The sequence below is a fragment of the Netta rufina genome, assembly GCF_964035555.1.
Source record: "Netta rufina genome assembly, chromosome: 13".
Taxonomy (NCBI): domain Eukaryota; kingdom Metazoa; phylum Chordata; class Aves; order Anseriformes; family Anatidae; genus Netta; species Netta rufina.
Window position 1 is genome coordinate 10,018,391 of NC_140136.1, and position 12,694 is coordinate 10,031,084.

At 38.8% G+C, this 12,694-nt stretch overlaps 2 protein-coding genes across 3 annotated transcripts in view; one reads left to right on the forward strand and one right to left on the reverse strand.

Annotated features, from left to right (window-relative positions):
- Positions 1 to 10,881, forward strand: part of GARRE1 (granule associated Rac and RHOG effector 1) — a 53,463-nt gene extending 42,582 nt beyond the window's left edge. For both annotated transcript variants that reach the window (XM_084294704.1, XM_084294703.1), the window contains 7 exons: positions 168 to 265; positions 1,767 to 1,892; positions 2,446 to 3,434; positions 6,027 to 6,192; positions 7,045 to 7,179; positions 7,645 to 7,723; positions 8,302 to 10,881. In XM_084294704.1, the coding sequence (XP_084150830.1) occupies positions 168 to 265; positions 1,767 to 1,892; positions 2,446 to 3,434; positions 6,027 to 6,192; positions 7,045 to 7,179; positions 7,645 to 7,723; positions 8,302 to 8,625 (1,917 nt within the window). In that variant the 3' untranslated portion in view covers positions 8,626 to 10,881. The remainder of the gene's footprint in view (positions 1 to 167; positions 266 to 1,766; positions 1,893 to 2,445; positions 3,435 to 6,026; positions 6,193 to 7,044; positions 7,180 to 7,644; positions 7,724 to 8,301) is intronic.
- A 493-nt stretch (positions 10,882 to 11,374) lies between these two features.
- SS18L2 (SS18 like 2) lies at positions 11,375 to 12,655 on the reverse strand. The gene is made up of 3 exons (XM_084294584.1): positions 12,550 to 12,655; positions 12,354 to 12,430; positions 11,375 to 12,167 (listed from the first exon to the last, which is right to left on the reverse strand). Exons 1-3 carry the CDS (start codon positions 12,616 to 12,618, stop codon positions 12,080 to 12,082), a joined length of 234 nt encoding a protein of 77 aa, XP_084150710.1. The 5' UTR covers positions 12,619 to 12,655; the 3' UTR covers positions 11,375 to 12,079.
- Between the last annotated feature and the right edge of the window lie 39 nt (positions 12,656 to 12,694).

Consider the following 12,694-nt stretch of genomic DNA (forward strand, 5'->3'; position numbering starts at 1 on the left):
AGATATTAAAATAGAAATCAACTTATAATGATTTTGTGACTTGATTTGTTTTTATGTGGTTCTTTTTGCACCTGTAGCATGGCAGGGAGGTGAGACAATTGCATCTGTAATACAGGGGTGATAAAATAGAACTAATTCTGAAAATCATTTCCCTTTTTATTTGCTAGGTGGTTGTGGACACAGCACAGATTGAAAATAAAGAAGCCTACGCTCCTCAGATAAGTTTAGAAGGATCCAGAATTGTGGTGCAAGTTCCATCAACTTGGTAAATAAAAATACTGTATTGTAGATCATGCTAGTAGGTATGGCTGTTGAAGTATATGGGAAGAAATACAATGCAGTACAAATGGATTGGGGAATACTATGATCTACCTTAAATTCCTTTGCCTTGTGCTGATTAAATACCACCACTTCACAAAGATTGACCAACAGCTGTACTTTCAAAGACTTTCAACAGTCTTTGTACTGGTGCTCCCTCTGTTGGAGGCAGTGGAAGGGAGGCAAGGCTGGTGCACTGCAACATTCCTCTGAAGAGAAGAATGTAAAAGCTGGATGATGAAAGAGGAAGTTAAATATAAATCGAGAAATATTCCTGTTATGCTCCTCCCTGGCAGGTCCCCACAGCTGTTACCACAAGAAGGTCAGGCATCAGATGAGATGAAGACAAGAGCTTTGGCCCTCTTAACTGAGCTGTTCTTTAAGCGCTGTTGTGAACCGCAGAACTGTGTTTCGAGAGATGCCATCCCTAGTGGCTTAATTAACTGCCCAGGAAAGCATATTAGAACTAATCCTCATTCTCAGGCGAGGACTTCTCTTTTGAAACAGTAATTTGGAATTAGAACGCTTCCTCTCTTTCTTCAGTGTACTCAGTGTTACGGGTTTTGGTGCAACACAAATCATTCATGTGAATCCTTAGTGAGATAGCCTGTCACTAATGGTACCACTGGCATGTCCAGAAATACAAGTCAGCCCATAGTCTGTTTATCCAAATTCATCTTTAATTCCTCTGCTGAGTAGAAACTGGCACTTCTGTTCTCTTTATATAAAGTGCTCTATTGTGAAAGAGCAAAAAAACTGCAGAGTGCTCTGAGCCAGGGTTTGTGTGCTCTGGAAGAGCTCCGCCTACTGACACACAGCAACAGCGCCTGTTTACTCTTCTGTGCTGGAGGGCTCATTAAATACTTGACAAATGTGTCAATACATAGATTTAAGTTACTCTGATTTCACCTTAATTCTGTGCCATCAATTGAAAAAATTCAGTATTTCTGCACCTTCACAGCTCAGTAGCATGTTCTACAGCCTATTGGATATGCTGAATCATTTTTCATTCTGACTGTGTCAGGCTGGGTGTTTCTTAGCATTGAACTCCTAGATTGCACTCAAGATGCAAGTGTCATGCACTAGCATTTTTGTTAAGTTTGCTGAGCACTCTTGCTACTTTCTTAAAAATGGGTTTTTGTGTATTTGTTTTTTCTTACTTCTGTGGTTGAATTATGCCTACTCAGCTAAAGAGATAATCCTGATTTTAAAATGAGCTTAGAATTGGATTAGCTGTATATTCAACAATTAAAAAGAGAAACTGGGACTGCAGGTGCTGTCCTTAGGAGCCCTTGGGTGTTCATGCATTATACTGCCTTACTAGTTGTACCTTTATAGGAGCAGCAGTAGTGTAAAAATTAGCCTTTTATTATCTGACTAGCATGGTAAAATTGTTTAATGTGAAATTCAAACCTTTTATTTTTAAATGTTAATCTTAATGATTACAGGTGTTTGAAGGAAGATCCAGCAACAATGTCTTTGCTACAGAGGAGTCTGGATCCAGAGAAGACTTTGGGTCTAGTAGACGTGCTTTATACTGCTGTGTTTGACATACACAGGTGGAAGGAGGGAAGGTACATCTCTTCTTGAGCCTCATGTTTCGCTTTTTCCAGTTTAAACAAAGCCATCATCATTGAAAAGGCTGTACTGTAGAATTCGGATAGCACTAGTTCATCAGAAAGGGAAATCAGTAGTCAAACTTCCATGCAAGAAACTGGGACTCTGTATAGGTACCTTGTACCTATTTAACATACAGAGGTTTTCTTTTAAACAGCAGCTTATCCATGTGTATGGAGGTATGTTTCTCTTGCGTTAAAATACATATATATAACATATTTTAAAATAAATACCTCCGTTTAGATTTTGAAGCACAATTAACATTTCTTAAGGAAAGGAGAGTAATAAATGCTATTGCAAATGTTAGTAATAGTTCAAATTCTTACCATAGGAAGAAGCTGATGAATTTAGCAATCTGAGACCTTTGCTTTTATTTCTTTCACTTTCTATTACCCAAGTGCACATTTTTCTCCAAAATACAAACTCAGTTAAATTTCTTTAGACAACCAATGGGATGTTAGGATAAATGAAGTTTTTTAAGTGGTTTGATAAATGTTTTTGTTGTTGCAGGGAGCAAGCTTTGCCTTGTATTCAGATCCAGTTACAGCGTGAAATCTCAGACTTTGGGAATCAAGTTGACATGCCATCTGGAAATGGAAGCAAATCTTCAGGTGGTCTACAGAAGACGTTCTCAAAACTGACTTCACGGTTTACAAAAAAAACTTCCTGCACCAGTACAAGTAATAGTGGAAGTTATTCAATTCCCAATACACCTTCCAAAAATATTTTCGTAAGTTCGAACTCAGAGGAGAAGACTAAAATGCCCACTAACATAGATGCACGGTTACAAAGCATTTTAAACATCGGTAACTTTCCTAGGACCACAGATTCATTACAGTCAATTCAGAGCACAAATAATCAAATAGTGAATGGGTTTCTAGTTGAAAGACGGGACAACTTCTTCAAACCAGATGAAGGAAAGGATGACAAAGGTATGAATTTACCAACTGACCAAGAAATGCAGGATGTTATAGATTTTTTGTCTGGTTTTAACATGGGCAAATCCCAGCAAGCTTCTCCGATGGTGAAAAGAAGGAACTCTGTTGCATCCTCTACAGGAACAGAGCAAAAATCAGGAACAGTACAACAGCAGCCGCAGTCTCTCTCACACACACCACTGCATCCTTCTCAGCAAGGCTTGTCACAGCAACAGCAGTCACAAAAGCAGCAGCAGCAAATGCAGTATTACCAACATTTGCTTCAACCTATTGGACCACAGCAACGTGCACCTACCAAATGGCTGACTAGTTCTTCACAGCAGCCAGCCCAAGCTGTTGGAGCTGGATTGTCTCATATGAACCAGTGGAACAATCCTGGTTTTTCAGATTTAAGCTCTGATTTATACAGTTTGGGTCTTGTGAGCAGCTATATGGACAATATGATGTCAGAGATGTTAGGACAGAAACCACAAGGACCTAGAAACAATACTTGGCCAAATCGTGACCAAACTGATGGAGTGTTTGGGATGCTGGGAGAAATTCTACCTTTTGACCCTGCAGGTGTGTGTCTTTTCTTTATTACTTTTTATAAGAATCCTTTTACAAAGAAAAGAGTACTGTTAGGTATTGCTAGCAATAATTATTTCCTGGTGCTATTTACCAGATGATAAGGTGCTTAAGATGACAAGTTCTGACCTTTCCTATATGGATCACATCAAAGTGTTGAAACAGTTACTTAGAGATAGTGTTCTTCCTATTGTTATTTTTGAAGTTGTTTAAAAGCATTGTTAACTTATGAATGTATGTATTTTGCCTCCCCCCCGAATTATATTTCCTGCTCTTTACCAGTCTTGAACTCCGGAGATACACTTGGATTGCATCTTTTCCATACCCCTGCATTTCAACTTCATTACTATGCAGTTTCATAGAAATCATATTGGTTTCTGCTCTCCAGCTGTTACTGCAGTGAAAAGCTCTGATGTTGAAGGATTAGAGACTAAAGAGCAAGTGCCATGTGGTTTGCCATATGTATTTGAACCACCAATAAATTGTAAATTTATGGGGATTATTGTCAAAGAGGAAGTGAGATAACATTTTATATCCATAAGCAAGTAGCCTGAAAGCTATGGAATTGAATTGATTGTAGAGTCTGCATCGAAGAGGAGATCAATGAATTGTTCTCACACTACTAAGATCAACAGGACAATCTATTCTCTCATAAATATAATTTCTGTTGGCATGGAACATAGCTACAGGAACTCTGTAGTATGCATTTATTAAAAGTGCCTGGAGAGAGGCAGCACTAGAACTAACAGGAAAACCTTTCATCAAACCACAAATCCTTCTGCTGTCATCTGTGTATATGTGTGATTAAAAAAAAAAAAAATCCAATCAAATAGATTAGAAAGATAACCTCTCTTCATATAACATGTCAGGTTAAGCTGTGATGTAGGAGGTTTCAATCTAAGCTCTAGCTAGAAAGCTTTAAAAGACACACACACACTTTCACTTTCAAACTTTCTTAGGATTTTTGTCATGTGAAACAAATAAATATACTTGATAAATATTTTTAGAGTCTGAAAAAGATGACTATTCAGATGAAAAGCTGCTAATGAAGAATTGATAAAATTGATGATTTTTCATGGTCAAAGACTTAAGTACCTACTAAAAATGTATTATGCCATACTTGTATAATCTCTAAGAACTTAATGCTTTATTAGTAGAAGGAAAGTTGATACATCTGTGTTTTTTTAAATTATCTTCACAGGTGAATCTATCTCATAAAAAGCTGTTTATCTGATATGTTTTTACAGAGGTAAAAATCAACACAAGTTGCTATTTTTGAATATAAGAGTAATTTAATACCTAATGCTATCCACAGAAAAAAAAAATCTGCATGCCCTTCAGAACCAATCCTTAGATCTGAGGATGTCTAGCTTCAAATCTCAACTTAAATTGACATAAGTATTTATCAAAGAAAACAAGTATTAGTGGGAACATTTTGTTTCTGCACAGATGTCAGGTAGCTCTGTCCCGTGCTTACATGATAAAGGATGTGTAGAAACAGTTATCTTTGTTATAGTTTTAATTCGTATGCAACAAAACATTGCAGAGTTCTTTTCTAAGTGTGCTAAATGAAAATGAAGAAGCTTTTCTTCAAATGCTGAACTGAACATAGGGAAGCAATCACATGAAAGACATCTCGATTTCTGTTTTCCAAGCTGTGCACACTTGGATGTTCTTCGCTCTTTAAAACTGAGACAAGCAAGCCAGCAGCTGTGTGCTTCGTGTTGTGACTATTACGCATGTAGCTGAGAAATTTTCCGTAAATTCAGTCCAACTGTAAAGCCTTGGAAATTCAATTACACTGTCTCCTAAGAGTATTTTTTAACGCATACATAATTTGTTTTGATTTATTGGGCATTTAAAACACTTTTGCATTAAGGCTTTTGCTGTGTCTGCGCAAGATAGTGCATACTGCTGATTAGGTATTTGGGAAATGAAAAGCATTTTAAGACTTGAAGATTTTTTATTACTATTATTTTAAGGATAACTGCTTTTTTTTTGGTAAATATCAGCCATATTCTGAAATACCATGTAGTCCAGGCTGAGGATGTTTTCAAAATGGTTGTGTAGTCTTTGTAGGAAGTAGCTTCTGGCCTCTGTGTTCTAATGAGATCAATCTGAGCTTCTGATTTCTCAAGAAGCAAGCAGAATCACAGCATAGCTGGAAATCATGTTGCAATCCCAAATCAACGGTAGTAAATTCAAATGTTTTTTCTCTGAGACTGGATAGACGTACAGCTTTTAATTCTGTCAGTGTTTGTTGGTTGGATGTTGGACCGTTCAGTGTATGGTCATGATCTTAGTCGTGAATACTTATCCCTGAAGTATTGGCAAGGGGCAGGTGTATTTCCACCCAAGAATTATTATCTACCATGTACAGCGGTACTTCTCTACTTTTATTAAAACCTGTCCTGCTAGTGTTCCTCACTGCTCCATCAAGAGGCATCAATTGTCTGGCACTTACTATCAGTGAGGGCGCTTACTTTCTCTTGGGGGATGGTCAAGTCTAGAGGATTAAATGAAGGGAGTAAGTGCAGTAGAAATAGCTGAATGTCAGCAACTGACTTCTTCATGTGTTTTATTCAGTTGGGTCTGATCCAGAATTTGCCCGCTATGTTGCTGGGGTCAACCAGGCTATGCAACAAAAAAGGCAAGCACAGCATGTTCGTCGTCCAAGCAACACACGTAGCAACTGGCCTCTTCCTGATGATCCTCACAAAACCTGGCCCTTTCCTGAGTATTTCACAGAAAGGTAAGAGATTGGACAGGCTGCTTTTCTTTTTTTTTGGTATTTGGATCTGCATTACAGTGAAGCTTGGGAGAACATGGGAATACAGGGTATTTCTTTCTGATTGCTGCTACATCTGTAAAAGCTGCAGCTTACTGTCACGAGAGAGAAACGGGAGCCCTTACCATGTTGATACTGAAGCACTGACATTTGTTTATGTTCTTCAGAGTAGATTGGGTACTGAGTTTGACTCAAACAGAGGAAATAAGGGCTTTATAACAGATTCAAAACGTTCCTATTTCAGTATTGTGAAAACCTCTAAATTGTATTTTTGATGAGGAGTGATGCAGTGGAAGTTACAGCACCTGACTGAATTCAGCTTTCCAGATTTTATCCATTACATTACAGCAAGTATGTTAGTAGTGCTTAATCTTTTCCAAGTAATAACAATTTATTACGAAGCAAGTGTTTCAAGAACCTCTGTCTGTTTGTCCATATCATGATAGCTGTGAGCCTAAGGCTAACTTAAAACCAGTAGAGCAAGTATGTATTCTAGCTCAGTTTTGCAGTGGAAGAGCCGAGAGCTTAGTGATGGCAAAACTAGTAATCATTTGTTTTCCTTTCCTGACCAGGAGAGACTGTGACAACATTATATTGACTTTAGTAGAATATATGAAGTGACTGTAACAGATAAAGCAGTGATGTGATCATTCAGAAGCAAATATGTAAAAGTATTCATGTTCTGTGTTTTACAAAAAAAAAAAAAAAAAAATTATGTTCTGTCATCTGTCACAGAGATTCAGCATAGCTAACCAAAGCATACAGTCGGATCAGGCACCGTAAATACAAGGACTAATACAACTTTTTGTCTTCCAGTGATGTGACAAACAGCTGGTCTGGTACTCAAGGAGACTCCGCCAGCTCAAGTGATGAGACCTCTTCCGCCAATGGAGACAGCTTGTTCTCCATGTTCTCAGGGCCAGACCTTGTTGCTGCTGTAAAGCAGAGAAGGTTAGCAAAATAACCAGGAATACACATTGCTTCATACGATTCGTGTGTTTTGATAATTCAAGTAGCCATACAAAGGATTTAACTCCTGCCAATTAGATGAAGTCATATGAATGTCAGTGTGCATACTACACTGTTGATATGGATCAGTGTATAATGTGTCTGATCTTAATGCTAGGAATTCACAGACTGAGTTATTAGCAGCTAAATCTTCATATAAGTAAGTATCTGTGCAAATAGCCAGTTGTTGGCTGAAACACTGTATTTAACACTTTCCCTTTCAGTAATGAATTTCTTGCTGCAACAGCTTGTATTTTTACCTGTACTGAGGAAAAACATGCGGTACATATTCTGGGCTGTCAGGTATGACAGACTGAAACTACAGAGTAGTGTATGGTAGTAGCAGATTAATGCAGGTGACTCATTAAGAAAAAAAACAGTAAATGTCACTCTCTTTTTTTGGGGCAGAAAACACAGTAGTGGCGAACAGGAACCTAGTACGCTACCATCGCCACCTCTTCTTTCTGCAGCAGACGACCGTAATCAGGTAAGCAGAAAACGGCTTTGCTTAGTTATTTGCATTTTTCCTGCATGTGTGTTTTGGGCTCATTTTCACTAGGAAAACAATCAGAATAGCATTTGTACCTCCAGATCGCTTACCTCAGCTAAATCTCAATTCATTCCCACTCAAGTAGTACTAATTTTTTTTTTTACCAGTTGCCAGATTTAAATATTAAAATCGAAAGTGATTTAACGTTTCCCTTGTAGCAAAAATTGTAATGATAGAGAAAACAAGGTTTCACATTAAGTGAAGAGGTAACACAGACAACTTAAATTGTCTGTGCAGAGAAAACGGAGTATATCACCAGTATCACTTATCTTACTAGACATTTTGACTTACGGCAGGGCTACTATTAGTAAAGACAAGTGCTTGAAGTAAATAAAGGTTTTTCAAAAGGCAAGTAAAAGAGTGAGTAGTTATATATATGCATCAGTTCTATTTTTAAAGATTAATCTTCTGAAATGTTGTTGAGAGGGAATAAGATATATTGTCTCAAAAGCATTTTGGTCAAACAAAACCAACCACAAAACAACAACTAATTTTTTTAATTTTTTTTTTTTCAGGATAATAAAACCAAAACCTGGCCTCCAAAGGCACCCTGGCAGCATGCGTCCTCTGTCACGAATACACTACCCAGTCAGAGTGCATCTTTGTATCCCATGAGCAGCCCGGTCAGCCAGTGGAGTGACACGATGCAGATCCTCCAGTCACCTGTGTGGGCAGCAGCCAACGACTGCGCTCCAGCAACAGGAATTTCCTCTAGCTTTGCCTATGCGCAGCAACAGCAATCGCAGCAACAGGCTTCCCAGCACAAACAGATGAATAAGGGCTTTAAATCTTTTCCAGTGAAGCACGAACGCAGACCATCTTACCTGCATCAGTACTAAATGCTTTTCATATTGGAAAACGCAGCACAGGGCCAAACAGTCATAAACTACATATCCTTTGTTTCATAACTGTGTATTGGCTAGATCCTGTTTATCTCATTAAATATGGAATTGAGAGGGCTTGGGGGCCGGATGTTGGGGGGAGGATCTACAAACTCTTGAATCTTATTTGCAGTGCTGAGCAATATGGCCAATATGTTTGTTTGATGTACATGGAACAGCCCAAAACTGTGATTTAGAAATGCTTTTAAAAATGTGTATATTGCCTTTACTTTCAAAAGCTTTTTTTTAAAAAACTGCTGAAGGACTACCATACAAGAAACACTGTATTTTATAGCTATTTTCATATAGATTTATAGTTAAACATCTTACTGAAACACATTGAAGCAAATATATAGTGGTCACTTTGCTCAACACTGTGTTTAAATTTATAACGGACAAGCTGTAAAACCTTTGTATTCTCCATAAATGGCCTTTGGGCAACTTTTTTTTTTTTTTTTTTAAATGAAGTACAACAGCAGCTTTTCACGTGCCACACAAGTGAGTTCATTATGAAACTGTTGCAGAAACAGTTGCGAAATTGAGTTTTGTGGTAGTTTCCTTACTCTAAGTATAGATCAACCGAACCACTCAAATTTGTGTCACAACTATAATCTGAGCTGCTGAAAGTAGATGGCATCTGTGTGGATAACGTGACACTGGTTTTCAAATACATAGATAACTTGTTACCGTTTCATTTGGCCAAAGGCTTTATCCACACAGTGCTCCTTAAATGTGTGAAATTATAGCCTAAAAGACTACTTGCATATATTTAAAGTCTTATTTCAGATGCTACAGTTGATTAAAAAAATAGTAATTAAAAAAATAAAAAAAAAATTGTGAGCTGGCTCAGAAGATACTAGAACTGAAATGTGGGGTAGCAGTTAGCTAAAAGAACATTATTTTTTTTAAAAGGATAAAGTAATTATTTGCAGTCAATATGTGCCATTAAGTGAACCTGTGGAATTGGGAATAATCTTCCAACCAAAGTGGATCTGGGAGTGACTGGTGCTTAAAAAGTGAAGAACAATGGTAAATATATGTATAGCTATCCCACTGTATATTAACTGAGATTACAGAAGATTCTTTATATAGTTAGAGCTTATTTAAATTTTCATATTTCATCTTTGAAAGAGTCTAAAAACCACAATATTTTCTGGTATAAGAGTTTTGACAGTATTAATCTTATTTTTGTATTTTTCTTAAGTCATATCATTCTAATATGTTAACTACTAGTAAAATGGGTTATTAGTTCTAACTACATAATTTTTCAATGAAGAGAAAGCACATTTGTTGTTTTTGTTTTTACAAACTAAGTACATCTATATCTAAAGATACCAAAAAATAAATACATATATATATATATAAATAGGTATACACAACACTAAAACTATTAAACATGTGGGTATTTAAGACCCATCCACCTTTTTGTTTGTATGGTGACGGGCTATATTTGCAGGCCCAGATTGTTACCTTTTTGTGCTGTTTGAGGATGCCAATGTTGCCTGTATTTATGATATTGTCACCATGTTTTCTGAAACTTCATACTTACCATGTTTACAAAGATTTGTTTGCTGTACATAGACTTTTTACAGTAATGTGCTTTGCACAATCAGTGTGGCTTGTCTGTAAATTGTTAATGGTCTGTACTACTATAATTTTGAAAACCTTCTGCTGAAAATGTTAGTGGTTATTTAACTTGATGAATGGTTTTGAGTTTACTAAATCTTGTCATTTAGATCTAATATTAAATCCTAAATTTGGTTGTACTTACTGGTTATTCATACTAAGACCAAAATGGAAGTTACTGAAAACACTTAATTTTGAACTTTTCCTAACAAGTGCCAAAAATTACTGCTCTAATTTTTGCAGCTGATTCATATATACAAATGCTGGCAGGTTTCTGGACCTACAGAAGTGAATTGAGGAAACTAAGTTTGTCTGCATTTTGACCACGTAGGTGCTACTATGTCCTTTGCTTCCGATTGTTCTGAACACTGGTAACTTTAAGAATTGTTGCACTTGGCAAATGAGTCTTGCCATTAAATTTCACTTACACTGCCAAGTGCAAGGGTTTGGTGCTTAGTTAACTTACCCTTATTGCAGTGCTTCTTGTGAATAGCTAATGCTTCTGAACTGGAACTGTACATTTTGTATTTTAAAGCTTATGTAAAAGTAAACTATTTGCTTTATTAAAGATATACATTTAATAGGTCATACCTGTTTAAAATATGCACCTTACTGAAAATAAGCAGCACCTTAAACTGTAACTTTGGTTTGTAAACCAAGATCTTACCTTCCTTAATATGGGGTTATTTAGCAGTTTGGAAATTGTCAACTGCCTACTTACTGATGCATAAAAAAAAAAAGGAACTTCATGCACTGTACAACCTGAACCATCTTGGAAGCTATTCTTTTACATAGACTGCACTGAAGTGCATGATTTAGAGAAGGCCTTAGCGTTATCTTTGAACTAGGGCAGAGAAACATTGCTAAAACTTCAAGTTGCTTGTTTCTGGCAAGGTAAATATTTTTGGTGGTAGTGAGTGCAGAGTTGCTTCTTTGTGGTTTGTTTTTTTTAAAATGGGGGGAGGGGTATATTTAATTTATGTTAATGGTGCCACAGAAACGCATACTCAGGTATACAAGTAAGCTGTCCCCTTGCTGAAGGTAAGTGCTGACAAACACCCACAACACACATAAATCCATTTCGCCAAATTTACTTGTTCACAGAGTCTGTAATACAGAACATTTCAAGCAGGAATGAGAAATCCTGATGCAAGTGGAGCAAAAGCCCAGCTCACTCAATTGGAGGTTACAGTTCGCCCTTCTGCTTAACTGCCGTCCGCTATGCAACAGCCCTATCTTTCCTATGAAAGTTCCTATTCAACAAAGTTTTAGTGAATGTGTCACATTAATCCAGACTACACTGTTTTACATAGAAAATCTTTTTGTTTAAGCATAATATTTATGGTAAAATATAACAAACCAGGCTATTGCTTACCAATTTGACAGCACCCACCATGGTCATCTAGGAGCGAGAGAGAAACTCAAGGCTTGCCTTCCTCTTACACAACCTGAGTCATGAAACAGTCGCTGCCTCACTGAAGACACAAGTCTTAGAAGAGCAGCACTGCTGGTGCTGTCCCCACCATCATGCTCCTCTCAGAAATATACTACATTTTTCATAGAGAAAATAATGTGACAATTACCTCCTTGAAGCTCTACTTATAATAACAGGAGAAACACCTATTCTAATACTACATAAAGGAACTCCACTCATATTGTTAACGTAGAAGTATGCCTCTTTACCAGCCTTTCAGGACTATGCCTTCTCAGCTCTCGAGGTGGGGCTCTACACCAGTGTTCCTACAGCTTCTCAAACCCATCACGGCGTGTGTGCAGGTGCAGGCCGTCAGTCTGCAGCCTTCTGTGTGTCGGGGGGCGTAGCGTCAGCGATGGTGGCTAAGTAAATGAGGTTTCTGTGCAGGATGTGCTGGTACCTGCGAGAGGAGGAGACGTTACGCGGAAGGACTGGAGGCCGTGACTGCCTGCTGACGGGTGAGTCACCCGGCCTTTAAGCAGCGCTTTGGTGATTTGGCCGACACGGAGGGAGGGAAGCACACCCCCCACCCCCACCCCAACAACGGGTGCCCGCCCCTCAGCCCCCACGCCCCGTCCCCACTCACTGCACGCAGTCGGTGGCCCGGCCCTTGCTCTGGTACTCCACGATGCAGCGCACCAGCTGGTCGTTCTCCTCCAGCAGCTAGGGCACACACACACACACACAGACACACACACACACACACACACACAGCGCCGTCAGCGCCCGCTCGGCACTGGCCCCCCCCCCCTCCCCGACCCCCCGCGGCCTCCCCCCCTCACCCGCTGCAGCGTCTCCTGGTTCACCTCCGCCTTCCCGCGCAGCCGCTCGGGCACGAAGGCCACCGACATGGCGCCGCCACTGCCCCGCGCAGCGCCTGCCGGGAACGCCGCGGTCCCGCCTCCCCCGGGGCTCCCCTCAGCGCTG

What these genes read in the sequence shown, in the direction of transcription:
- SS18L2 (XM_084294584.1), bottom strand. Translation starts at nt 12,618, where the DNA reads ATGTCGGTGGCCTTCGTGCCCGAGCGGCTGCGCGGGAAGGCGGAGGTG. An exon ending in ACCAGGAGACGCTGCAGCGG is followed by an intron (nt 12,431 to 12,549) that starts GTGAGGGGGGGA and finishes TGTGTGCCCTAG; the next exon opens with CTGCTGGAGGAGAACGACCA. An exon ending in CGGGCCACCGACTGCGTGCA is followed by an intron (nt 12,168 to 12,353) that starts GTGAGTGGGGAC and finishes CTCCTCTCGCAG; the next exon opens with GTACCAGCACATCCTGCACA.